Source organism: Cinclus cinclus, chromosome 5, assembly GCF_963662255.1.
Source record: "Cinclus cinclus chromosome 5, bCinCin1.1, whole genome shotgun sequence".
Classification (NCBI taxonomy): domain Eukaryota; kingdom Metazoa; phylum Chordata; class Aves; order Passeriformes; family Cinclidae; genus Cinclus; species Cinclus cinclus.
This window is the reverse complement of record NC_085050.1, coordinates 63,922,240-63,945,553: the sequence shown is the minus strand read 5'-3', so window position 1 is coordinate 63,945,553 and position 23,314 is coordinate 63,922,240. Positions and strand designations below refer to the sequence as shown.

The 23,314-nt window shown below is 38.8% G+C and overlaps 1 protein-coding gene across 1 annotated transcript in view; it reads right to left on the bottom strand.

Moving 5' to 3' along the window:
* MGAT4D (MGAT4 family member D) overlaps nucleotides 1–17,686 on the bottom strand; it is a 32,864-nt gene extending 15,178 nt beyond the window's left edge. Inside the window, exons 1-6 of the mRNA XM_062493101.1 lie at nucleotides 17,449–17,686; nucleotides 8,989–9,150; nucleotides 6,879–7,007; nucleotides 4,969–5,102; nucleotides 2,822–2,868; nucleotides 981–1,094 (exon numbers count right to left, since the gene is read on the bottom strand). Coding sequence (XP_062349085.1) covers nucleotides 981–1,094; nucleotides 2,822–2,868; nucleotides 4,969–5,102; nucleotides 6,879–7,007; nucleotides 8,989–9,150; nucleotides 17,449–17,539 — 677 coding nt within the window. The 5' untranslated portion in view covers nucleotides 17,540–17,686. The remainder of the gene's footprint in view (nucleotides 1–980; nucleotides 1,095–2,821; nucleotides 2,869–4,968; nucleotides 5,103–6,878; nucleotides 7,008–8,988; nucleotides 9,151–17,448) is intronic.
* Between the last annotated feature and the right edge of the window lie 5,628 nt (nucleotides 17,687–23,314).

The following is a 23,314-nucleotide window of genomic DNA, read 5'->3' as shown; positions in this document are numbered from 1 at the left end:
CCAGCACAGTAATAAACACACATGGATTATTTAAAGATAAAAAATATGTGGTTTTACATAGGAACAGCACAAGAGAAGGTTGATAACCTTAATTTTCAGGTTTATATTTAAAGACATTTTGTACAGTCACTCATTTTACCATAGGATGATGTTGATGTTGGATAATAAAGACTGAAAGACTACAGAGTAATTCATCAGTATTTAATTAACATAAGAGAATAACTGATCCAAATATAAAACCTAAAACTAAATTATAAGTATGTAAACTTGTTTATGGTCTATGGCATGAACAGATAAGGTTTATAAAGCCAATATACACACACATATATATATAAATATACTAGCTGATTTCATCCAGCCTAAACTCTCAATACTGCAACTCTCCTGCTGTGTTATTGCAGTGGCTTCTGATAAATTAGTTATTGTTGATAGAAAGAAAATTACCTTCCTCCAATAAATACATTTTTTTAGGTTATTGCTGTCTTACTGAATGTGGGGCATGTGAGCAAATGAAATCACCATTAAGGATGTATTAACAGTAGATAAAAAGTCAGTGATCACCAAAAGTTAGGTCATTAATTAAATCCACAGTAGTCATCAGCAATTAGCTAGAGGGTCACATGGGGTTTCCTCTGTGTGTTCACAGACACTCTCCCTCATCAGTTACATTACAGATTTTTCTATTTTTTCCTTTATGACCAGATCATACAGCCTATTGCTTGTTGGCATTACCCATCTGGTTTAAAACCTCTGGGATGCCTAGAGTCAAGACCCAAAGGAGATGCCTTGGCTCTCACCCTGAAGCTGATGTGTAGCATAGCTTTTCTCAAGATCGCTTTGTAAATTTTTTGACAAGTACCAATGAGATCCTTTAGCTCTGAAACACAAAAACATTATCAGCTCAAACAATGCTGACTTGTTCTGAATTTTCCATTTTAGACTTCTAGCAGAAGTTCTTTGGTTTTATATAGCAATCTTACCTTACTCGGTCCTTAGAATCTCCAAGTGTTTTCTTCAGGTTGGAAAGATCCGGGTAATAAGAAGCAGGAGGAGAAATAACCTCTAGGACTCCAGACTTGACTTCTCTGGGGAAGCTGGGAAAAGAATCTTAGTGAGATCCCATTCATCAAAAATTCTTTTGAGGGCAGCCACAGACAGCAGCTCCCCAAAGTTAGGTCTGCTCCTTCAGAAGTGGAATTCACAACTCTAGCAAAGAAACCAACTGCAAATTTGGAACTCAGTAGGGGTCTACAACAACCATCAGAACAGACAGGTCAGGAACTCACCCAAGTCTCAGAAAACACTGGAGAAAAGTGTCTCAGAAATCCTGTCCCCTCTGCACCTGTAGATGCTTTCTAACAATCCTGAGATAGTTGCCAAAATGCAGCAGTAATTCACAACCAAACCCACTATCTAGAACAACACACAACTGCTTCCACTTGCATGAGAGCTCCCAGTTTTCTGATCCTGGCTCCAGTGCTAATTCTACTTTCTAAAAACAAATTAAAATGGACAGTCTGGGTTTACTCTGCTCCAAGAATTAAATTTTCCATTTAAAGAGACAACTGAAAAAATGTGTAACCTACTTTGGGAGCCAAACCTGGAAGCCAAATCTCCCCATTCCTCCAAAAAAACCCCAAAAAGTCCAACCAACAACCACCAAACAAAAAAGCCAAAACAAACAAACAAACAATCCCAACAAAGACAAGCAAACATACAAAAAGACAACACAAAATAGGTAGAGGATTCAAAACTGAGTTCCCCATTTCCTATGATTAGTAAACAAAAGATAACATAATAAATATTAAACACATCAGAGTGCCCGCACTATGGGAAAAAATATCAGTCTCACTGTGTAACCCCCCTCTAAAGCAAATACTCTGCAGTTATTTCTTCAAAAGCAATAAAGCAGTAATAAAAATTATCTGAGTGTTTCAATTGCTGTACATATTGCACCTTGGCAGTGCCAAGGAGGAGTGCCTCTCGTCCTTGTCCCCTTGTACTCCCAGCTGAGCTAAACCCTTTGAAGGCAGGAGATGATGAATATTACTTAGGTAACAGCCTCAGTATGAGGAGTCTTCTGAGGAAAACACACACAAGACACAGTCTGGGAAACCACTGAGTGAAGGAGGATGTGCAGAAACCCTCAAATTAGGAAGAAAAGGTCAACTCCAGGGATCTTAAGAAAGACAAGAGCAAGCAGAACTGAAGTGGGAACTAAGCTTCCATTTGACATCTCTACGGTTAGGGCAAAGACTACCCATCTTATGTTGCCCAACATGTAATGGCATTTAACATTATAAATGTAATCTCATTGCTGCCCCAAGTCTATTGCCTTCCTGAAAACATGGATGTGTTGTGGCACTTGGGGACACAGCTCAGTGGTGGCACTGCTGGGCTAATGGTTGAACTCTATTGATCTTATAGATGTTTTCCAACCTAAGGAATTCTATGATTCTATGACAGATGCCAGATTACACTGCAGGGCTGTGTAGTCAGTGGAGATCTCATACATGTAGTCTCAGGTGCATCAATTGCATCATTAATTTCATGGGGAAAAGACTTAGGCTCAAGTAAATATTTATCAGAAATGTAAGCTGAGACCTAGACTGGTTAGTTGAAGCATATTTATCAAGTAAGAAATGAAAAATAACTTTTTATACATACTTTTATTCTCAGTTTCACAGTGTGTTATGGCACACATACTGAGAGTGCAACTTTACCTCAGTTCCATTTCAGTGTTGAAATGTTCTAATTCTTTCCATAAAAGCTCCACACATGTTCACACTGGTGGTTGAGAGTTACACTCTGTAGAACTTACCTGGTTTTAACACTTTGTGCAACACTCTTAATATACTCTGCATCCACCTAAAGAAAAGGAGGGTGTCATTAAAAGTTACCCATTTTTGGATTAAACAACACTTTGTAGGGAATAGGTATATGCAATCATTCAATTTTTTTCCTTCCAAACAAACATGGTATGTTACAGCAGCATTTCTATTAAGGAACAGCAGGGGCTTTTCAAGCCAACCAAACTTTCAATGTAGTTCACTTTGCTTACAACTCTCTCCAGCTGCCATTTCTGGATTTTGTTTTTCAGTGTTGTTGCAGAAGGCCAGGCTATTTTCTGGCCAAAATTCTGTTCAGCTATGCCAGTAAAGCACAGCCGTATAACTATCAGTAAAAAGAGCTGTTTTGGGTTAATCATAAAAAAAAAAAAAAAAAAAAAAATCACAAAAGAGGCCTAAGGCTGATGAGAAAAATCATCTAAGCAAAATATTCTACAGCCAGCAATACTTGTATTTTTTATTTGTTTTCTTCCTAATATAACAAGCTTACAGCTCTTTGTTTGGAAATTTTGAGGACATTCATTATTGTTCTTTCATAAAAGTAAGAGTTTTAGCGTACCAAACATATCCGTTAAGTACATTAAGAGGGCAAAGGTTTATGAATGTGATTTCTAAAGCAACACAATAACTGTCTTAGGAGTTCAGACTTTTCTTTAAATAAACAAATTGCTTAATATATAGTTGTTACCAATTACATATTAAATTTGTAGCTAATAAAAAAAACACCAAAAATTGAAGTAAAGAACTGTCTTAAGAAAAAAAAAATACCCAGAACTTGAAACTCACTCTCACTCAATTTGTTACTCAAGCTTATGCCATGATGCACACTTCTACCTTGATCTTTTAAAACTTTGAGGGAAAAAGGAAGGTGTGGATTCATGAGAGTGAACACACCTACCCTCCTCTCATAATAAAATGTTCTTACCACCTCTCATATCAGCATGGTTATGTGCTCCAATTTACTGCATGTGTGAAAAAAATGGAAGCTGTGAGAACATGACTTTTGGGTTAGGAGAAAAGGGAGAGTAATTCTTACAATGCCAGTTTAATCCTAAATTGGCTCATATGGACTATTGCTACAAACGTAGTTCCTCTTTGTTCAAAGTATCATATTAGGACCCTACACAGTGGGAAACTATTCAAAAGTTAACCCTTAAAAACTCACAGAATCCTCTGAAGCCCTGTAATAAGAAGTTTACCTGAATGGCAGCCAGGCAAAGCTAATCACTGCCAGGGTTCTTCATTGGGAAACACCAACTGCCAAGTTCAGCTCCTAAAAACTGTGCTGAAGAGGAACTACAGCCAATAAAACTGGTCCTCTGTACTCATCATGGTGATCCAAACAGAAAAGTGGAAGTCCTGGCCAAACTTATTAAAGTGAACTATACTCTGTTTGACACTTTTACACATGCAAAAATGATGACTACGCAATAAAAAATAGCAAACCGTAACTGCGTGCATGAATTTAATGCTGTCTGTGGAAGGACAAAGAAATATGAAGAATAAATATGAAGTCTGAATAATTGCACTGTCATTTTACCTGGTAGAAGTTAAAATCAGCTGATTCCCTTCTGCAGTTTTTTGTTTCTTATGCAATCAAGGTATTTTTGAGTGAGGAAAAAAAAAATAGGCATTTATCCCTAATATCTTACCTTGAGCACTGTTTACTTTCCCAAACATGTTCAGTGCTCTTTTAGCATGGAAAATGACAAAACAAATGCAGAAGGCTCCAATATGTGGAGCTTTGCAAGACGTGTTATCAAACCAGCAGATAAATAATTTGAACATTTGTTAGACTAAGCTGACTTTCTTTGGGTTCTTGTGGAGGACTTACATTTCATTCTGGAAGCAGAAAACCTTACTTTCAGAGATAAATAATGAGTTCATATGGTTATGTTAGAAAATCTGATCCAACAACTCTGTTGGTAAATGTAACAGGACTTTTTACCCTTGGATTGTCTGTATCGAAGGTTCCCCCCCATATATGAACACTGAGGTACTAACTGCTCACCATCTCCTCCAGCCATGAAGAAATCCCTCCCAAAGGCCAACCTAACAGTATTTTGCACTATTACAATTACACATAAATCTCCATATTTTCTATCAGCTGCAAACTTACCTCTGCTATAAAAACGATTATTATGCAGTCCTTCTTTTGCTCCTCAGATAGTTGGTATAGCAGGGAATGCAATGTATCAATCAGGTAATTTTTTTTTTCCCTTTTCACCGTAGGAATACCCATCACCAGGGAGACTGCAAAGAGAGAATGCCTCAAGCCATGTAATTTTAAGGGAAACTGAAATCACATTTTAATTTTGATTTGATGTGACCATGAAACTCTGTGACCATTAATATTTCCTTAGCACTGTGACAGCATTTGCTCTACTACCTGGAAGGAGAGATACCTCCAGCTATGTTTAGAGACACCTGTGGCTGTGTTATAAACACCAGGTCTACACTTGAGAACTTGGAAATAGCTCTACCTCTGGAAAACACATAGGTGTATGCTACTGAGATTCAAAAGTGAGAATTGCAAATAAAGTGCTTGCTCTTGCTTTGGATATCTAAATAGGAAGGGTTAAAGCAACACTGCTGTGGTGAGCAGGTTCTCATAGGAAGTGAATGCTGCGTATTTCAGAAAGGAACCCAGTTCAAAAATCCTTCTGGGCAGTTTAATTGACATGCATCAATGGTTTCCAATATGCATTGATATGCATGAATAAGAATAAAAGAACTAAGATGCTACTGTTATTAAAATAAAGGAACTGAAATGGTCTCTGTCAAAGATTCCACTAGTAGCAAACCTCTGCTGTATTACATCATAAGACCAATAGCAGGATGTCTCTCTTTTCATTAGTATAGGCATTACTTAAATTAGCAGCCAAACATAGCTCAGTAAACCTGTGGAATCTTAGTCCTTGCAGATGACTTCTAATCACCAAAATCCCAGAAGGATGGTGAGGAAGCAACAGTGTGAAATAAAACAGTTGGTGCAATTAGTGACTTGCTTTTGACTTTAACTTCCGTGCCAACGTCAGCTCATAAACCACCAAAGTGCTAATGTTCCTTCCCAGCATAGATCCTGCTAAACCATTGGGGTTTGTTTCATTTTATACACTGAAGGTCAGCCTGTACTTACTAAACTGCAGTCTTGCTATTGTGATTTTCCTGTACAAATAAAAAGATGAAATACAGAGTACTCTTTTATTAGTCACACTGACCTACAGGCATTCCAGTGAGAACGACAACACTAGATCACATTGCTGCAACTACACCTACTAATAAGCAGGCTGTAAAGAGTTATCCATTGTCATCAACATGGCCCAGGGTTTGGGCTTTTTTTTTTAGTTAAATCAAAAACACTGCCAGTGTTTCTTCATATAAAACCACCCTAGAGAAAAGTAAAAGGCTTCAACAAAACACAAAACTCAAAGTGGTTAACTAGTTTCTTCTTTGCTTATTATTTTTGCATGGTCCTTTTACCTGTCACACGACAGTTAGGACAACACATTTAAAATTTGTATTATAGTTCACTACAATTCATTATGGTTTCTACAGGTGTCAGCTGATTTCTCATGTGGATGAAAAAGCTACATTGAAGATATATTAATATCCTTTAAATGAAGGATAAGAATTAATGTTTCACATTCCCTTTGCTTCTGACATTGGCAAACTGCATTGTAAATTCACCTTGGCCTTCCTCATCAATATTAATTTTGTGGGGAAAAAAATGTCAGCTACTGTATCTTAGCTATAAGAAAATATGATTGAAACAAAATCTTGCTTTTCAATTAAGATTAATGTTTACTGATATTTCAAAAGGTTTTCAGAATACTTTGAGATAAAGACTTGAAATAGGGGTGGGCATTTTAAAAGTGCTTTTGATATTGTCATTAAAATTCATTCAGTTTAGCAACATTAGAAAGTAAAAGGAGAAAATCCATTCCAAACTTTTGAGCATGCCTCATTGCTAGAAATTTATAAAAAATACAAACATATAGAAAATAGAAGCCAAACTTTATTTCCTACCTCCAGTTCTCTGTTGCCCAAAAATAACATTCGGGAAAATTGCATCTCCATATTCTTGAATATGAGGGAGATAATAGTGCATATTTGTAAGACGTATGGGGAGTTTTAACTCTTTCCACTTCATATCACCTTAAAGACACAACAAACACAGAGATAGGCATAAAATAAAAAAGTGAGCAGAGAAGCCTATTCCTTCACCTGTTTTGCTCAACTGAACACTGGCAGACTACCACACACAAGGTTATTCAATCAGAACTATTCTTCAGAAGGTATTATATGCCATATATATTACATTATATTAAATTGAGAATTTCCCAGTACAACTCCCTCCCACTCAGGTGGAGGCACAGAGCTCCAAGCTTGAACATCCTGGGAATACCATCCGTATTTCCCTGTGTCTGCACACTGGCAGGATTAAGTCATCTTAAAACACAGTTAGCAGTTATTTTAAAGGCAGCAGGTTTTTTCTGTTTTTTGTTTTTTTGTTTTTTTTTTGTTGATTTCTTTTACATGGTTGGCAAACAATTTTTAAATAAAAACCTGAAACACAGATTCTGATTAATAACCTTCTTAGTTACTTAATAAACTTCAATGCTTTCCCCAAAAAGTAACACGTGGTGGTTTTTACAGCTCAAGCTAAAGCTCTCAGTTTATAACAAGTCCTATGGTAAAAAGAATGACCACATACAGGCCTTTTAAAACTATTAAAGAAACAAAAGGCTCTAGCAGTTAAGAGAAAAGTAGGGGTTTTAATTTTCTTTGCTACTTTAAAATAATGATGAAAACAACAGAACATTTATTAATTGGGATGAAAAGTTACTTTTCACAAGAAATGCATCTAAGATAACTCCAAAAATGTACCATCCTTCAAAGTTATGTACAAGTATCACAAAAAACATCATCAGCTTTATTCACTCACCTTAGATTAAGAAAGGAAGAGGCTTACTGAATGGGCAATATTTTAACTTTTTCAACTACTGAAAAATCAGGATTAAAAAGATTTCCTACCTCACAGAAAAGAGTTTAAAAAATAAAAACCCAAACAACCATATATACCTGCCCAGGTATTTGTGTATGAGAGAGACCCATAAGTCATTCCACACTATTAAGCCATTCAATATACTGGAATTTTGCTGCATAGAAACCACCTTCACAACTTTTCAAGACTTTCCTTCTCTATTTGGAAGCACTACCTATCAAGTATTGGGCAAGGGAATTTAGTTCCATTGACTACAAGGAACCTCTCAATTTTGAATGTATAATAAAACATGGCTGGAATGGGAAGCAGAAAGGTAAGTAAAAATAAAAGGAAAATTATTCAGCAATTTTAAGAAATTTCTGCCTTAAATCCTATGAACTGACAAGATGTAATACTATCAGAAATTTAGCTGGCTCCAATAAGACTAAAAAGCAAGGGGGAAGGGGAACTTGCACTTTCCTTTACTGCTATTTTGGGCATTGGGCAGTAACTCTGCCCACAGTATGTAGGGCTACTGGGGGTTGACAACATGACTCTATTCTAAAGCTCCTAAGGCCACCACCCTGGCAATGCTCAGCCTTTTGTTGATGCATGTCTGAACAGTCCCAATGAATTAATATTGGATAAACAGACAAAAACTGGCAGAGCGAGACCAGGAGAAGAAACAACTCTGACTGTACAAAGAAATAGACCTTGTTCTTTCTTCCCCTGTAACAGTCCTGGTTAACTCCCTATTCTAGTCTGATTATCACCCTGCTGTACTGAATGAAAACAAGGACTGTTAAATGGCAGTTTTCAGTCACACCCAGGCTCTTTCTGAAGTTGGGGTACTCTGTGAAATGCCTCCAGCAGTACTCCTCTAGTAGTTTCCCTTCTCTCCTCAGGGAAGAAGCTCTGCCAGTCTCAACAGGGAAGAAGACAGATCCTACACAACTACGTAATTTATCTTAGGTGACAAAAAACAAACTGTCAATCTATTGCATGCAACTACAGTGTGCAGATAGATAGAGATGTACAACAGTCTGTAAGGCAAGGTAACTAAAAAATTTCAATTAAACAGTGGGAAGAAGCCATATCACTAAACTCTACATGCTGCTGTCCTAAAAAACAAAACAGAAAACCCCAACAAACCTGTGTCATTTTTTCTCATGTTCATTCTTCTTGCAACTATGTGTTTAATTTCATCTAGGGCACTGCTCAGTTCTTGTGATCTTTTTTTATTTTCCTTTTCAGCATTCAATAGTCTTTGCTGAAGTTCCAGCAACTGGTCTTGGTTCATATCTAAGTCATTTCCTGCAATAAGAACATATTTTCTTTTCTAAAAGGTGATTTATATGATGGAATGAAGTTAAAGAATAGGAGATGGTTCAGAAGATCACATCACCGAAGTGCATAAACAATAATGAAGTTTATTCAGGAGAAGAAATAGTCTGGAAGAGTATTTTGAAGGTAACAAACATAACAAATCATGATGACCCTTTTCACACTGCAAAGTATAATTATGTAGTGGCTTGTCTTGTGTACCAAACACTATTAAGGATAAAAGAGATATTAAAAGCATTCAGTCATCATTTATGAGTTACAAGGTGCCTGGATTACATTAAGAACTGTTACCAAAGGTGATTAATATACAGCAATATTTAAATAAGATAACCCCTTTGCAACAGAGAGTAAAGAAAATAGAAGCGGACTTCTGCCTCATTTTAAAATATGTTTGATAATGCTGTTTCTTTTATTGGTCTTGTTGTGGTTTAATTGGTTGGGTTTGGGGTTTTTTTTCCTAGTTAAATGCTGTTATTTAGAGACTTCTCCCATTCTATTTGTGGACTGTGCTAAGTTTTATCTGTGCAGCTCTCGTTGTCTAGGACTCACCATTGCCGCTCTGGAAAAGCAAATTCCCAGGGATTCTAATCTGTAAAAGGCACTATGAGCAAAATGCAGAGGTAACACAAATTTGTGAGGATTTGCAGAGGTGTTTCAAACTGGAATTAATTTGCAGTTTTGAATAAACGGGGGGGGAAGGGCAGTATTTGCATTAAACACAAGTCCTTAATCAATAAATGCGTGATTGAAAGATTGAAGTTTAAAACATCTGGAAGAAAGCAGTCAGAAAAAAATAAACATGTGATATGTATTATCATTTACCTCATTAACAACTTCAAAGGATGTTTAGTAAAATCTCATAAAACGAATGCTTCCTAAAATTTTTGACACTCTTAATGTTTTGACTTGCAAGAAACGCATTCATATTTATGAACGTGTTATACTATGGAGCTATGAACATGAATTTATCATTACTGAAAGGAGGGGAAACCTGGCTTATTTCAACTTCAACAACAAGACACTTTTACTTGATTAAAGTAGGCTTCCCTAAGAAAATTTAGAGACTAAATAAAAAAACCAAAAACAAATGGAAAACAGATGAAAATTCTACCTTTAAAATAATATAAAATATGTAAAACAGATTGAAATTGGTTTCAAATTAAAAAATCTGTCACAAGGCATCAGGCTACAGAGCTAGAACCCTAACAAGCTAAATTTTTTGGCATACCTAAGGAAATGGTCACAGCACAAAGTCTGACAGAGTTCAAGAAGCATTTGAGCAACACTCTCAGACACAGGGTGTGACTGTGCAGGGCCAGGAGTTGCACTCAATTATCCTTGTGGGTCCCTTCCATCTAAGCATATTCTGGGAGCCTATGTAAAGGCTTCTTCTCCCCTTGGTGAGCTGAAGATGAATCACTCTGATGGGCTAAAAGGGGGTCACTGAATTCCCTTTCCAGGAAAAGTCTGTGTAGTCTAGCTACAAGCCATGGGAGCAAAAGCAGAGCCAGCCACCTCCCAGAAACCGTGACAGCACTCAAAAGCTTTTGCAGTGAATTTTCAGCTCTACTGTAGTTTTCCTCTGACTGTTAACTACACTTTGGCATATAGATCTATTGATACTGTAATTCTAAGACAGCAACATTTAAAATGGTTTTAAATGCACTCTTGTGTTATCTCCTAATAGATACATTTTTTAAATATAAAACTTCCTGCACTGAAAATTGAAACTGCTTAGGAACAATACCAATCTCTAAAGCAAATACTCATTCTCAAAGCCAACTGATTATTTCTCTTGGCTCCACACATATATACTTCCTGTATAATCATAAATGCTCCCAGTCTCTTTAATAATTTCTGGCAATATCTAAGAGCTGTGGAACAATTCATCACTATCTTCTCCTAGCACTCAAACAGAAAAGAAAAGAAAAGGAGAATTTGGAGTAGCAGAAAGGAGGGAAGAAAACACTTCCAAGTCTAGCAGTGAATCTTGTTCCCTACTTCTTGATTACAAGCTACATTGCTTATCATACCTAAAGTCTGTTTCCTTTAGAAACCGAAAATTGGTTAATGGCCTCCTTAAAAGAAAACTATATAAGCATGTTAACTGCAAAAGATCTTGTCATAAAAGACCTGTGCTTGGAACCACTGCTCACTGTTCAGGTTAATGAGGCATATTAAACCACTGAGGCATGCATTGCACTAATAACAACTGGCAGTTTATTATCTCTCCATAACTGATCTGAGATACCTTTCTGAATCTTGTTATGTGCTTTGCATGCTCAGGTTTTGTGCTCTCTGAGCAAGGAAGGAAAAAAATCCCCCAAACAATGCCTCTGCCTCAGGTCAGAACTGAGTTCTTAGGCAAACACTTAAATTCAACAACATGCATTACCTTTAACTATTGTGTTTAGGGTCCCACAGCACAGTATTATTTGTGTCCTCCAAAACGTTAGAGACACCTACTCGCCTTTGACAGTGTCCCCATCAGGAGCTAAAAGGCAGTGGAGGGACTTTGCATTAACCCAGGGACACCAAAGAAAAGCACTGTGCCAGCAATTTGGGCCAGGGGAGATAGGGTTCCTCTATTCCCTATAGGGCATACTGGGAAGAGAATCTGAATACTTTCAGTGTTAAAATAAACACACACCTTATAGAGTTAAGGGCAGATCAAAGTTAATAACTGGATTTTAAAAACTCACAATATTGTCCAATGAACATGGGCTCAGTCTCGAGTTTGGCACAGAATACTTTCTACTGAACAATTTACATACTGTACCTAACTGAAAATAGATAAGCAAACTTGTTTCAAAGAAAATACAACTTAAGCTCTAGTAATATTTTCTTAATTGTTAGCAAACAATCCTCATTTTAGACTCATGTCTTTTCCTATATTAGAATACAGTGAAAAGTGACCTTAAAACAGTCAGTCAGAACATCACCATATAGGAGAGCAATATTATTAAAATAAGTGAAAAAAAACCCAATCAAATGGATATTGTATGGTGTTTGCCCATAATTGGTATACTTTGGTTTTAAGGTAGTACTCATTCACTTCAAGCAATTGCTATTGCTTTGTTCTAGTTGGTATTTTAAATACTTAAATGTTTTACTTCTCTTCCTAAGGTAGCAACTAGCCACCTAAGGTATTTCTAGACAAAACTCTGTTCCTTAAGACTCAGTGTACAACACTAGGAAAGCATGAAGGTCATATGGCTACACTTGTTCAAGGTTATGGGGAGACACTGTTCAGCAAACAAAGAGAGACCTGAAATGCTCCCCTTCTCTAAAAAACCCAACAATAACTGGCCTCCTTTTGTACCTCAAGATTTATGGCTAAGTTCCTCTACTCTTTAGACACAATCTAAGAAGCAGCAGAACCTTCAGTTAGTAAATTAAACACTTTGAAGCCAATAAAACTACACAGCTTTTCTAAATCTTGGACATTAATTCAGACATAAAATTTTGGACCAGTAAATACTAAGCTTTCAGTGGACCATTTGAGATTGTTGTATGTTGGAGGGTTCTTTTCAATGCCAAAATCCAGAACTATAAATAAAAATTGATGGACTGAAAATCTTTTTCCTTATCATACTGTACTTTTCAGCCACAACCTAACTGCATGTTGAGGCAAAACCTGTATGTGCAATAACCTCTGTTTGCTCTCAGTGTCACTGGAAGGAAATGTACACATGGAGGGAAGACTTAGCCTACCAGACAGCTGGGAAAAGTGGTGGTTAAACACAGCCTAGCAGGTCTAGAAAAGACAGGAAGATTGGCTTCTGCACGTTCAGAAATCTGATTAAGCTCTATTGACTGAAGTGAGAGCAGTGTAATTCAAGACTTCCTTACTAAGTCTGCCAATTTGCCACTATTTAATTGAAGCTTTGAGCCAGAATATGCCAGCTGGGATTGGACAGAAAACCTGCAAAGAACTCCATCACAAATTACAGAATCTCCTGGGGACCTGCACTTGGCTGCACAGCTGAAACAAAGCACAACACCATAGTCAGAAGATGACTGGAAATACAAGAAACGTGCAATCATGTTGTCTGGACCAGCATGTACATTACTGTATTTCAACTTGCAGAACACATTCAAAATGTAGATTTAAAAAAATTATGATCCTTACATATACTTCTGTAAATTTAATGATATGAGCAGTTTCAATCTTGTCCATCCCACCTCAAAGGAATAATCAGGTTTCACAATGTTTGATTCAACATATATATCAACATGCCTAGATCCTTGGGACATCACATGTCAGCATCAACTTCTCCTAACTTCCAGGTAAGGCCTACTTTTAATTTACTTGGACAAAGTATCCCACAAATTTAGGTGAAGAGGGCAACAACACATTACAAATCAATTCAAGGAGATTTAATCTTGTAACCCTTGAGAGCAACCTGAAGAAGCACTGCCAAAAAAAAAAAAAAAATGAAAATCCAATTTACCTCATTGCTGTGGCTTACAAAAATTACAGTTATTCAGCAAAGACAGCAAACTTTCTTTTTATTCAGGAATACTGTTTCCTCTGAAGAAACTTTAGGTTCACAATGAGTTTATAATGTGGTTTTGCCTTGTGTTTTTCAAGTAGGGAAAAAAAAAAGCTACTTCCTTACATCTATTTCATTGTTTTTGTATACCTGTGATTTTTTTTTAAATGGATTAGTATTTACATGGAAAACAATAGCTAAAACTGTGGGAGAAAAATCACTATGTATATTGTAAGTTGTATACTATTTCTCAGAACTCCAAACCTATATGAAAGAGTAAAACAGTTCAGGTAAGAGCAAACAGTTCAGGTCAGGTGAATTAACAAGTGAACTGTTACTCAGTTTCACAAGCAGAAACCCTTGCATCATCCTAACAACAGCCTTTCCTATGCTCAGATACAAACTGTTCACTTCAGACAGGTTTGGCTTGGGGCCTGAAGAGGGACCAGAAATTTCCCAGAAAAACCATGCAGGACATGGAAGAGGAATTGCTGCAGCAGCCCAGCTGAGTGCTGGCTAATAGCAGCCTGTGTTCACAAGCACTCCAGTAGATGCTGAAGGAATCACCACACAACTTCAGACACAGCTTTTGCTGAAGATCTGATTATTACCAGTTGTCTCCACAACTACTTTTATCTTTTTTGTTTTTTCTGGCTGCAAAATTATCAACGTATCTAGTATGAAACCTTTGCTGGTATTCATAAAGCAATGGAAAAAGTGACTAGAAAAATATCTTCCTAACCATAGTTAAAATACACACAGTATTGTCCACAATAACTGAAGTCTAGCGACTGTGCTAGATTCTGATTTTTTATTTTTAAATGAATGAGCAAGTATCATCTTCCCTGATATGCCAGTTTGATTTATGTGTACTTGATTTTAGTCTCACACCTCCAATACTCAGGCTATACATAATAATCAAAAGCAGGACCAAAGAGCAAATTATTTACTGTTGTCATTGACAGCAAATACATTTCAACTCAGATCTCCCAAGCTACCTTTATAAGGCGTTTAAAGGTCACTGACTTAAGCTACTGATTTTTATTTGCACAGAAACTGGGACAGAGCCAATATCTGATTTAAACTTCTAATATTCAAGGGTTGAAAGGCACTGAGACTGCAGACAAAATGAACAATGTTTTGCAGATCTATTATTTATTCTTATATTATAGAAGTACATAAATATATATAAGAAGAATATACTTCTTATATACAAGAATATATATTTATATATTCTTACATATAAGAAGTACTTAAGACCACTAGTCTTGAGCTTGGGTGCCCTGTCCTAGTTCCACAAAGCTTATTCACTAACCCAAAATCACTGCTATCCAAGAAACAATTAACCAGACAGAAACCTGAGGGAATACTATAGATTACTGCTTCTTAGTGTGATAGATTGTAGTCAAAAATCAAGAGTAGCCTAAACATTTCAATGGGAAGAGCAAAGAAGTTAAAAAACTTAGGGGAGATTTAACACACATGTGAAAGAAAATGAGCCAGAAAACATTTGACAAATGAGGGGAAGAGATGGGAGCTGAGAAGCTGCAACAGTACTCAGAGTAACTGGTGGGCTAAGTCAACAGGGAATTAGAAAAGAAAACACACATAACAGTTTGAGCTGCACCAAAAATGGTAATTCCTGTAGTGCTCCAAGCATGGCAGTGGAGAACAAATTCGGCAGTGCAGAAAGAAAAAAATATGTTTAACAACATCATCCCTAAGCAGAGATATCTGCCTGTTTTCAGAGCAAAAGAATAATTTCAAACCACTTTCTTAAACAAATACCCTGCGACAACAATAGAACATTAGTGGGTTTGCTCCCAACGCTTCTCTTCTGTGTAGAAAAAGGTAACACCCTTTGTTGTTGTTACCTAAGGCTGGCTGTTTTCTGGATGGGTAAAAGGCCTGTCTTCTAAACTCCTTTGGAGCAAAGATTCCTATTTTCAGTACAATAAACATAATACAAAGTCATTCAACATGTACTGCTACTTTTTCTCTTTTAGTTAATAATATTGACTATTTCATTTACATATTGGTGATATTTACCAAGCTTAAGAGCCTAAAGACTATATATTCACATATGCAATGGTCAACAGTCTGCTATAAAAAAACAGGGACTAATAATAATAGTAATTAGGAAAATTATACCATCTGAGAGGAATTAGTTACTCAGTTTACTGTGGAGGAGGAGCCAGCTGTGGAAAGAGAAGTTAAGACAGCATATATACACCACAACACACATTATCCCTCTTGCCCAAAACAAACAAACAGAACACAAGTAAAATCCCAAAGCTAAACAGCCCAGTATGAAATGTCAACAGAGAAATGTCAAAAAGAAAGTAAAATGACAATCCAGTGTCAGTAATGAGGAGTCCCAAAACATGAGCCACAAGACAACACAATGGTAACTGCAGATTTGACAAACATTTCAATCTGACATCTCTTGGATCTTAGTCTGCTGACACATCCTTCATTTTTCCTTCCCCACTCCTAGCAGGAGTGCCACTGAAGAAAACAAAACGTTGAAATGTAAACAACCCTACAGTTGACCTAAAAGGCAGAAGGATCAGCACTGCCTTGATACTGTTCAATATGCCTTTGTGGGGCCAAGATCCCTACCACCACTTTGATTTGTTGCAGGAATAATTAATATAAACAAATCATCTGCTAGCTGAAGCTGTGTTCAACCCAGAAATTACTAATTGGCATATTCTAATTCTTCTGCACCTATAAAACCAAACCTATTATAAAGTTGTATGTAGGAAACACTCAAAGATCCACTCTTTCCCTCACCTCAAACCAACCACCCCCCCACCCATAACAAGCCATGTCTGCAAGTCTCAGAGATACAATTTGGAAAGACCTTCTCATTTCCTTCTGGAAAATACCACCAGTTTTATCCTTCCTATATCAGCTCAGATAATCATAGATATGTCTTTATGTAGCTCTATCTGGCCACCTACACAACCTACTAAAAAGACAGTATATAATTTTAAAATTTAGAAATAAAACTTAAAAATTCTGGGCTTTTTCCTCTGCATTCCGGTCCTGGAAATATGCACAAGAAAAAGAGACTGTACATGAAGCACAAATATAAGTTCAGGATGGATAATGCTACTTTATCCTCACTGACAATAAAATCAAAGCCACATTAAAAGTGACAGCCAGAGCAATCACATTTAGATTTTCCTTTCCATCTTAATGCACGATACTTGTAAGAAAAATAGTCGGAAAAAAAAAAAGAAAAAGAAGAGTTAGGAGGAAAAACGTTAAAAAGTTACTGCTTCTTAAATTTAGGGTGGTATTTTTAATAGGGCAAGTACGGCCCGAGGATCCAATCCTGTAAGCTGTCTCGCAAGGTGGTGCCTGGGTGCAGTTAAGCCGCGACCCCGTGGGAAGAGCAGACGAGACCCGCGTGCTCAGCCTTACACGCGGCCAAGCCTCGAGGCCACACGGCTCCCCCTTCTTCCCGGCGCACCCGGGGAGCGCAGCGGCTCCGCAGCTCCGGGAAGGGACGGGGCGACCCGCCACGCTCCCCCCGCCGCAACCCCGGCCGTGCCCTGCCCGCACTCGCCGCCGCACGGCGGGACGGAGCCGCAGGACGGCCGGAGCGACCCCCGCTGCCCCCGGCACCGCCGGGCGCGGCTCCTTGCGAGCTCCGTGCGGCGGGAGCCAGCGCTCGCCGTCCCGACCGACGGCCCGGCCAGCGGGGCGCGGCGGCGGCCACCGCGCACGGACGGGACCGGGCACCCCCGCCGCCCGCTCTCACCTCGGCTCCCCTGCCACACCGCGTACCACAGCAGGGGGAAGGCGGCGCCGAGGCACAGCGCCGGCAGCACCCGCCCGAGCCGCAGCCGCATCTCCCGCGGGCGCTGCCCGCACCGCCACCGCCTCCGCCCGGGCAGCGGGGGCCGGGCGTGTTCGCGCTGCCCTGCTCTGCCCTGCCCGCCCCCTGCGCCCAGGGCTCGTCCTGCCTGCCTCGCTGCTCGTCGGGCGAGGCCGCCCGGCTTTCCCGCTGCACATCGGCGTTCCCCGGGCAGCGGCTGTCCCGACCGACGGACACCCGGCTCCATCTGCCGCCCCGCTTTCCCCCGGGAGACACCAGCCTGCTGAACCAGCCCCCACGCCAATTCCCCCTGTAAAGCCCCTGGCAGAGCCCCCCCTGCCCTCAACCCTCCCACTGAAAAAAAAACCTCTCGACTGCGGCAAGCGTACGCCGTTTTCATGACAAAAACCCGGCACTTCGGCTGGTGCTGTTTAGCCTAAGTCATAACATTGAAAGGAATAAGATGAACCTGTCTTTACAAACAAGCGATGCGAATCTGCTTGTAGATAGGGCCAGAGACTTGTAAAGAAGTTAACGGGAGAAAACCAGTTTGAGAAAACGTGACTAATTGACACAGACTGCTGCTCAGCCAGCTCACGCTTAAATCCCGAACTTCGAGAAAAAGAATAAAGGCTTGGTAGAGCTCTCTTATGCAAAGAGTGGTGTGGGTGTGTGCATGCTAAGGTGTAGTAATTAGACAGACTGGACTGACACCACTGTCAGTCCTTTATTAAAAACTTCTCACGCCTTCTCTCAGGCAGCCCTAAGTCCTTTCCTCGTAGGCAGCTCCACACATGGCTCCTCTCCTCTGTGCAAGTTTCCTTCTTTCTGCATGACTGGCTAACCCCAAACTTGTCCCTTACCAGGCCACCTGACCCTGTCTGTCCCTCACACAACATCTTCTTACCTTATCTATCCCCTGCACAACCACACGTCCCTTCCTCCTCACAGCACACTGCAGCCCAAACTGCAGCAGACTCTGGATCTCAAACTCCAGCTACAACTTGTTCTCCAGCAGCTGACCCACTCTTTTATAACACCCATCCTCACTGGGCAGGCAAGGCTGTCTCCACTTCTCTGCAATCAGTACAGCTGTAATTCATTGAGGAAAATTGCCTTCTGTACGATCCCTACAAACCATCTTCCCACACTAAGGGGGACATATGGTAGGTGAATCAGGAAATCTGTGCCTTCCAAGTATCTCAGCCAATGGGGAAGGAAAGAGGGTGATGTGGCTGGGAAAATCAAGGTAATAGCAGGGCTATGTCCTCCAACAATTTGAGACATCTCATGGGAAATGCCTCATGGCCTCTCCCTTTGTTCACATATAAACTCACAGGACTCCTCTCTCTCCTTTTTGGACATAAATCTCTCATGATGTGAATTTTTTTTCTGCACCACATTGTAATGGTCAACATTATTTTGCTCATTTAAAACCAATGGGGCATTTGTTTGCATATTGCCTATTAGACTGTATCAGGGAACCAAGCTGTGTATAATTTATACATGCATTTAGCACAGTCACAGAATCAGGCAACTAAACCAAGCTTTTCAGTTCACCTTTAAAGAGGAAGGAGGGCAAGCAGCTGCAAAATCGAACCTGTTGAAAGTCTAATGGTACACCTGGTTACCTCTGCACTGGTAAAGGTCTTATACTTCAGATATTGTACCTTGCTTCACACATGTGCCTTTCCATTTAGGCACACACACCTGTTTGCCTTTTTTGGGTCTTCAGCAATTCTGATGAAAACAAAAAATTAGCTACTGTTTAGAATACATCCTCTACAACATAGTTTATAAAGGGAAGAGATACCTTATTTACCAAGGTCCCTGTAATCAGTTACAGCAACACAGTTCTAATAGAATCATCTATGTTTTATATGAAAAAATGTTCCTCCTTCTTATACCTGACTAGCAGGTATTTAGTGGCTTTTGCTTTGACATGTTCTTTGCCTGCTCACAAGTCTACCTTTCATTCAACACCTATGATAAACAAAGTATGGTTTCCTGTTCTGTGCTGCAAACATGTAAAGGACAGCTTCAAAAATTAGACTGGACTTGGGTAGCTCTCAAAACTCTCAGTAAACTTTTTGTTATCTACTTCCTTAATGTATTGTTAGCATATATAATTCATTACCCTATTTACCCAGAGGACGTAGTATTTTAGATAATTTACATTCTAAAAATATGCTTGTATTATTAATATAGTACCACTTCCTTTTCTCTATTTGCTTACTTAACAATTTACCTCATTTTGTGCCAAACCCCCAAATCATTTGTGAGGGTGTGGCACAAAGCAATGCCAAATCCTACAATAGTTGTGTCCAGACACAGGTATGCTGAAGTCCTAATGTCAATACTGCCTTTATGTGCTACTCTTTATACTAACAACAGTATAACTATGTCCTTTTTGGAAATTTTGGACTTCACAAACTGTAAATTGCTGCTCTGTCAAGGTTAGTGTGACCCTCCTGTGTTTGAGTTATGAGATAGTTATGATATGGATGGGTTTACATCTCTGTTTACCAATTACTTTGAATTTCAAAGGTCATTATTCATTAAAAATGCAAGAGACTGCTAGTAGCCTGTATCAATATACATATGAACTAAAAATCTCAATGTGGCTCCATAAATTACTGTGAAGCCTTGAGTTAGACCTCACTATTCCTGTCCTGTATTCATTTGTTATAAACTTCCCTCTACCTTCTGTTTCTGTGCCTTTGAAATTTTTTCCTGAGAAATCTTTAAGCTACACTTTGGATATGCATTTATAATTGGCTAATAAGATGCAATGCTATCCCAATGCAATCCTCTTTTCCTACTGCCTCCCCATCACCATTTCCCTCTCCCAGCTAATAAACTAAAAGCTCAGGGCACTAATTTTGATGGAGGGTCAATGTAGAATTTGGCACATTCGCAGTAAAATAGAGACTTAACTTAGAACTAACAGGAACAAATGAGCATTAACTATGCCCCAAATAATGAATAAAATGTCTTTACTGGTTGGTATTCTATCTGTAATAAAGCCAAAGTGAACATGTACATGATGTAGTCAAGCAGGAGAGCTGCTGAAGATAAGATTAACAGAAATCTAGCACACATTTAATTTTAGCTTATGTTCAGAGCAAGTAAAGAAAAAAAAAAAAAGACAGGACTATCACATATTTCCAGAAACCAATAAGAAACTGACACAGTGTGCAGTGAAGGTCTGTGGAGACTGCCATTGACTGCATTTGATGTTATTCATTAAGGCAGCAGATACAGTTACTCAGCCATGCTGAGCTGTGGTGACCATTTACTTGATGCTCACTTCATAGATTAGCTCATTAACTTACAATGAGATAGTGCATTAAGTATTCCTCAAAAAAAAAAAAAAAATCTCACGATTGAGACTGTCATGAGCTTCCACTGCACTTGCACCTACTTGCAAACAGGGTCCTTTTTCTGCTTCATGCTTTCACAGTATCTCCCTCCCAGGGCTCTCTTCTTATGTTATTTTGCATACTTGAGAGCTGTGCACAACTGGAGTAAGTTGTGCTGGGGGTTTTGGGGGTTGTTAATTGTTTCAGAGCAGTTTTACCTCCCATCAGCAGACTTTCTGCATTTTTGGCAAACGGATCATCTTTAAAAAGACTCTGTAGAAGAACACGTTGCTGAGTAACCTGTAATACTTAACACTAAGCAAGTGATTCAGGGGACTGGTTCTCCTCACCTGCAAGAGAGAGCTCCTAGGCTTGTCCTTGTGCTTTGTAACTGTATACCTCTTCTTGCTCAGATGATTGCTCCACATTGTATAGTTTTCACACATCTGTGTGTGAGTAGAGATAAGAAACATTAAAATAAATATTTGACCAAATACAGGCTCCTGGCTGAGCCAAGCAGTGGATTATTTTGCATGTCCTTCATCTGCAAAGGTACATGAACAAAGAATAGCTACCAGTAATAATACATAATAGTTGCTGCCATGGAAAGTTTTCTGACTAGAGACAGATCCAACAGCTACTGCTGGTTATTTGTCCAGCTTTCACCCAAGAAATGGGATTTTAAAACACCGACAGGTTAAAATCTTTACTTCAACTAAAGTCTCTGTGAAGGTAAGACTTGAAGGCAACTACTGAAGAGAAGAGGAGGGTAGAATATTTTTTAAGCCACTGCATCGTATTTTTGACTGTCTTAATATAATTTATTAATCAACTGAACATGATGATACAGAAGCATCTTGCATGATTCAAGTGCTTACATTTGTACAAAATCAAATATGCTTGCTGTTTTGCAATTTACAAAAAATTGTGGAGAAAATGTCAAAAAAGCATGCTCTAATATTTTAAAATAATTAATTGGTTTCAGATTTTTTAAAATACAGATTTAAAGGGAAGAAAACATATGAACAAAATTAAATGGAAGACTAAAACTTGCATCTTTTAAACTCACATTTCAGAAGCCAAGATTTAAAAATCTGTCAAGCTTACCTCAACAAATCTAATTATATCACAGAGAAGTGTTGTGCAATGTGCTGTCAGCACCAGATACTTTACACATCAGTCCTGGAGACTGGAAGCAAAGACAACTGAGAAAACAATAATCCTGTACTGTATGTATGTATTGTTACAGTAAATCACAACAGGAACAAATTCCAAAACATGTAGTAAAAGTTACTTTGGCTCTTAACACGCCACACAAAATGCAATTTCTCTTTAAGTATAAATATAATGAAAAAATATTCATATGAAAAATACTCATATTGGTATGAAGCTATTTAATCCCTTAAAAGATGCCACGGGAAGTGAAACCCTTGAAGCAGCAGCACAGTTTAATTTTGGTATTAAAAATGAACAAGCTAGAAATTCCCATGTTGTTTGTGCAAACCCACGCTTCAAGGATGCACCTGCTGGACTTCCTAAAATTCCAGCAGCTCCTACTTTTGATGAACTACCTCAGTGCAATCCATGCGTGGGCACCAAGACTGTCAGGAAGGACCTCACCACCCTTGCATTTCTTCACATTGTTGCAATTCTTCTGCCTTCCCACTATTAAACTAACACCCTTCTGCTGCTGGTGTAGCCAGGACTCCTCTGACAAGAAGATTTCAGCCCAGCTATGTTTAAATATCACAGCAGCAGTGCCAAGCTGTCAGATGGGAAGTATAGCAAAATCTTTATTTCCCCAAATATTTGCTCAGAGTTGTTTCATATACAAACTAGGTGGGAGCTGTAGCTTACACCCAGGTCCTGCAATACAGACAAATTTCTTCCCTCCAGAGTTTCTGTTACCAGTTCTTAGGCACTGGATCTTTGATTTTTACATATATATATATATATATATATATATATTTCCTGGGGTTTGGCTAGCTTGGAACAACTTACATGCAGGTAATGTGATAAAATCATCATGTCATCTTGTCACCAAGTAAGAATACTTTTAAATAGAGATAAATACTTTCAAGTTTATTTTCATGCAATGTTCCAATGCTTTCAAAGTCAGATTGCTCCCTAAGCAGTTACATTGCCTCTTAACACACAACATGCACCCCCTCTCCTCACAGTTTTTAAAAGTAGGAATAAGATAGGCAGACAATTGAAGTTCACACATCAGTGGTTTCCCTGCATGAAACTCTGCAACCCTATGAGTGAAGGAGCCCAGAGACAGGATGCCAAAGAAGTTGGTCCATGCTCTGAAACCCTCTGTGGGACATAGGCCATCAGACCTGCTGCGTGGCTTTTGTGTAAAAGTTACTTCAGTTTCCACACATCAAAAAAATATATCAGAATGCAGTCAAGCAAGCCTGCCAGCTCCCTTTCAACACCCCCAG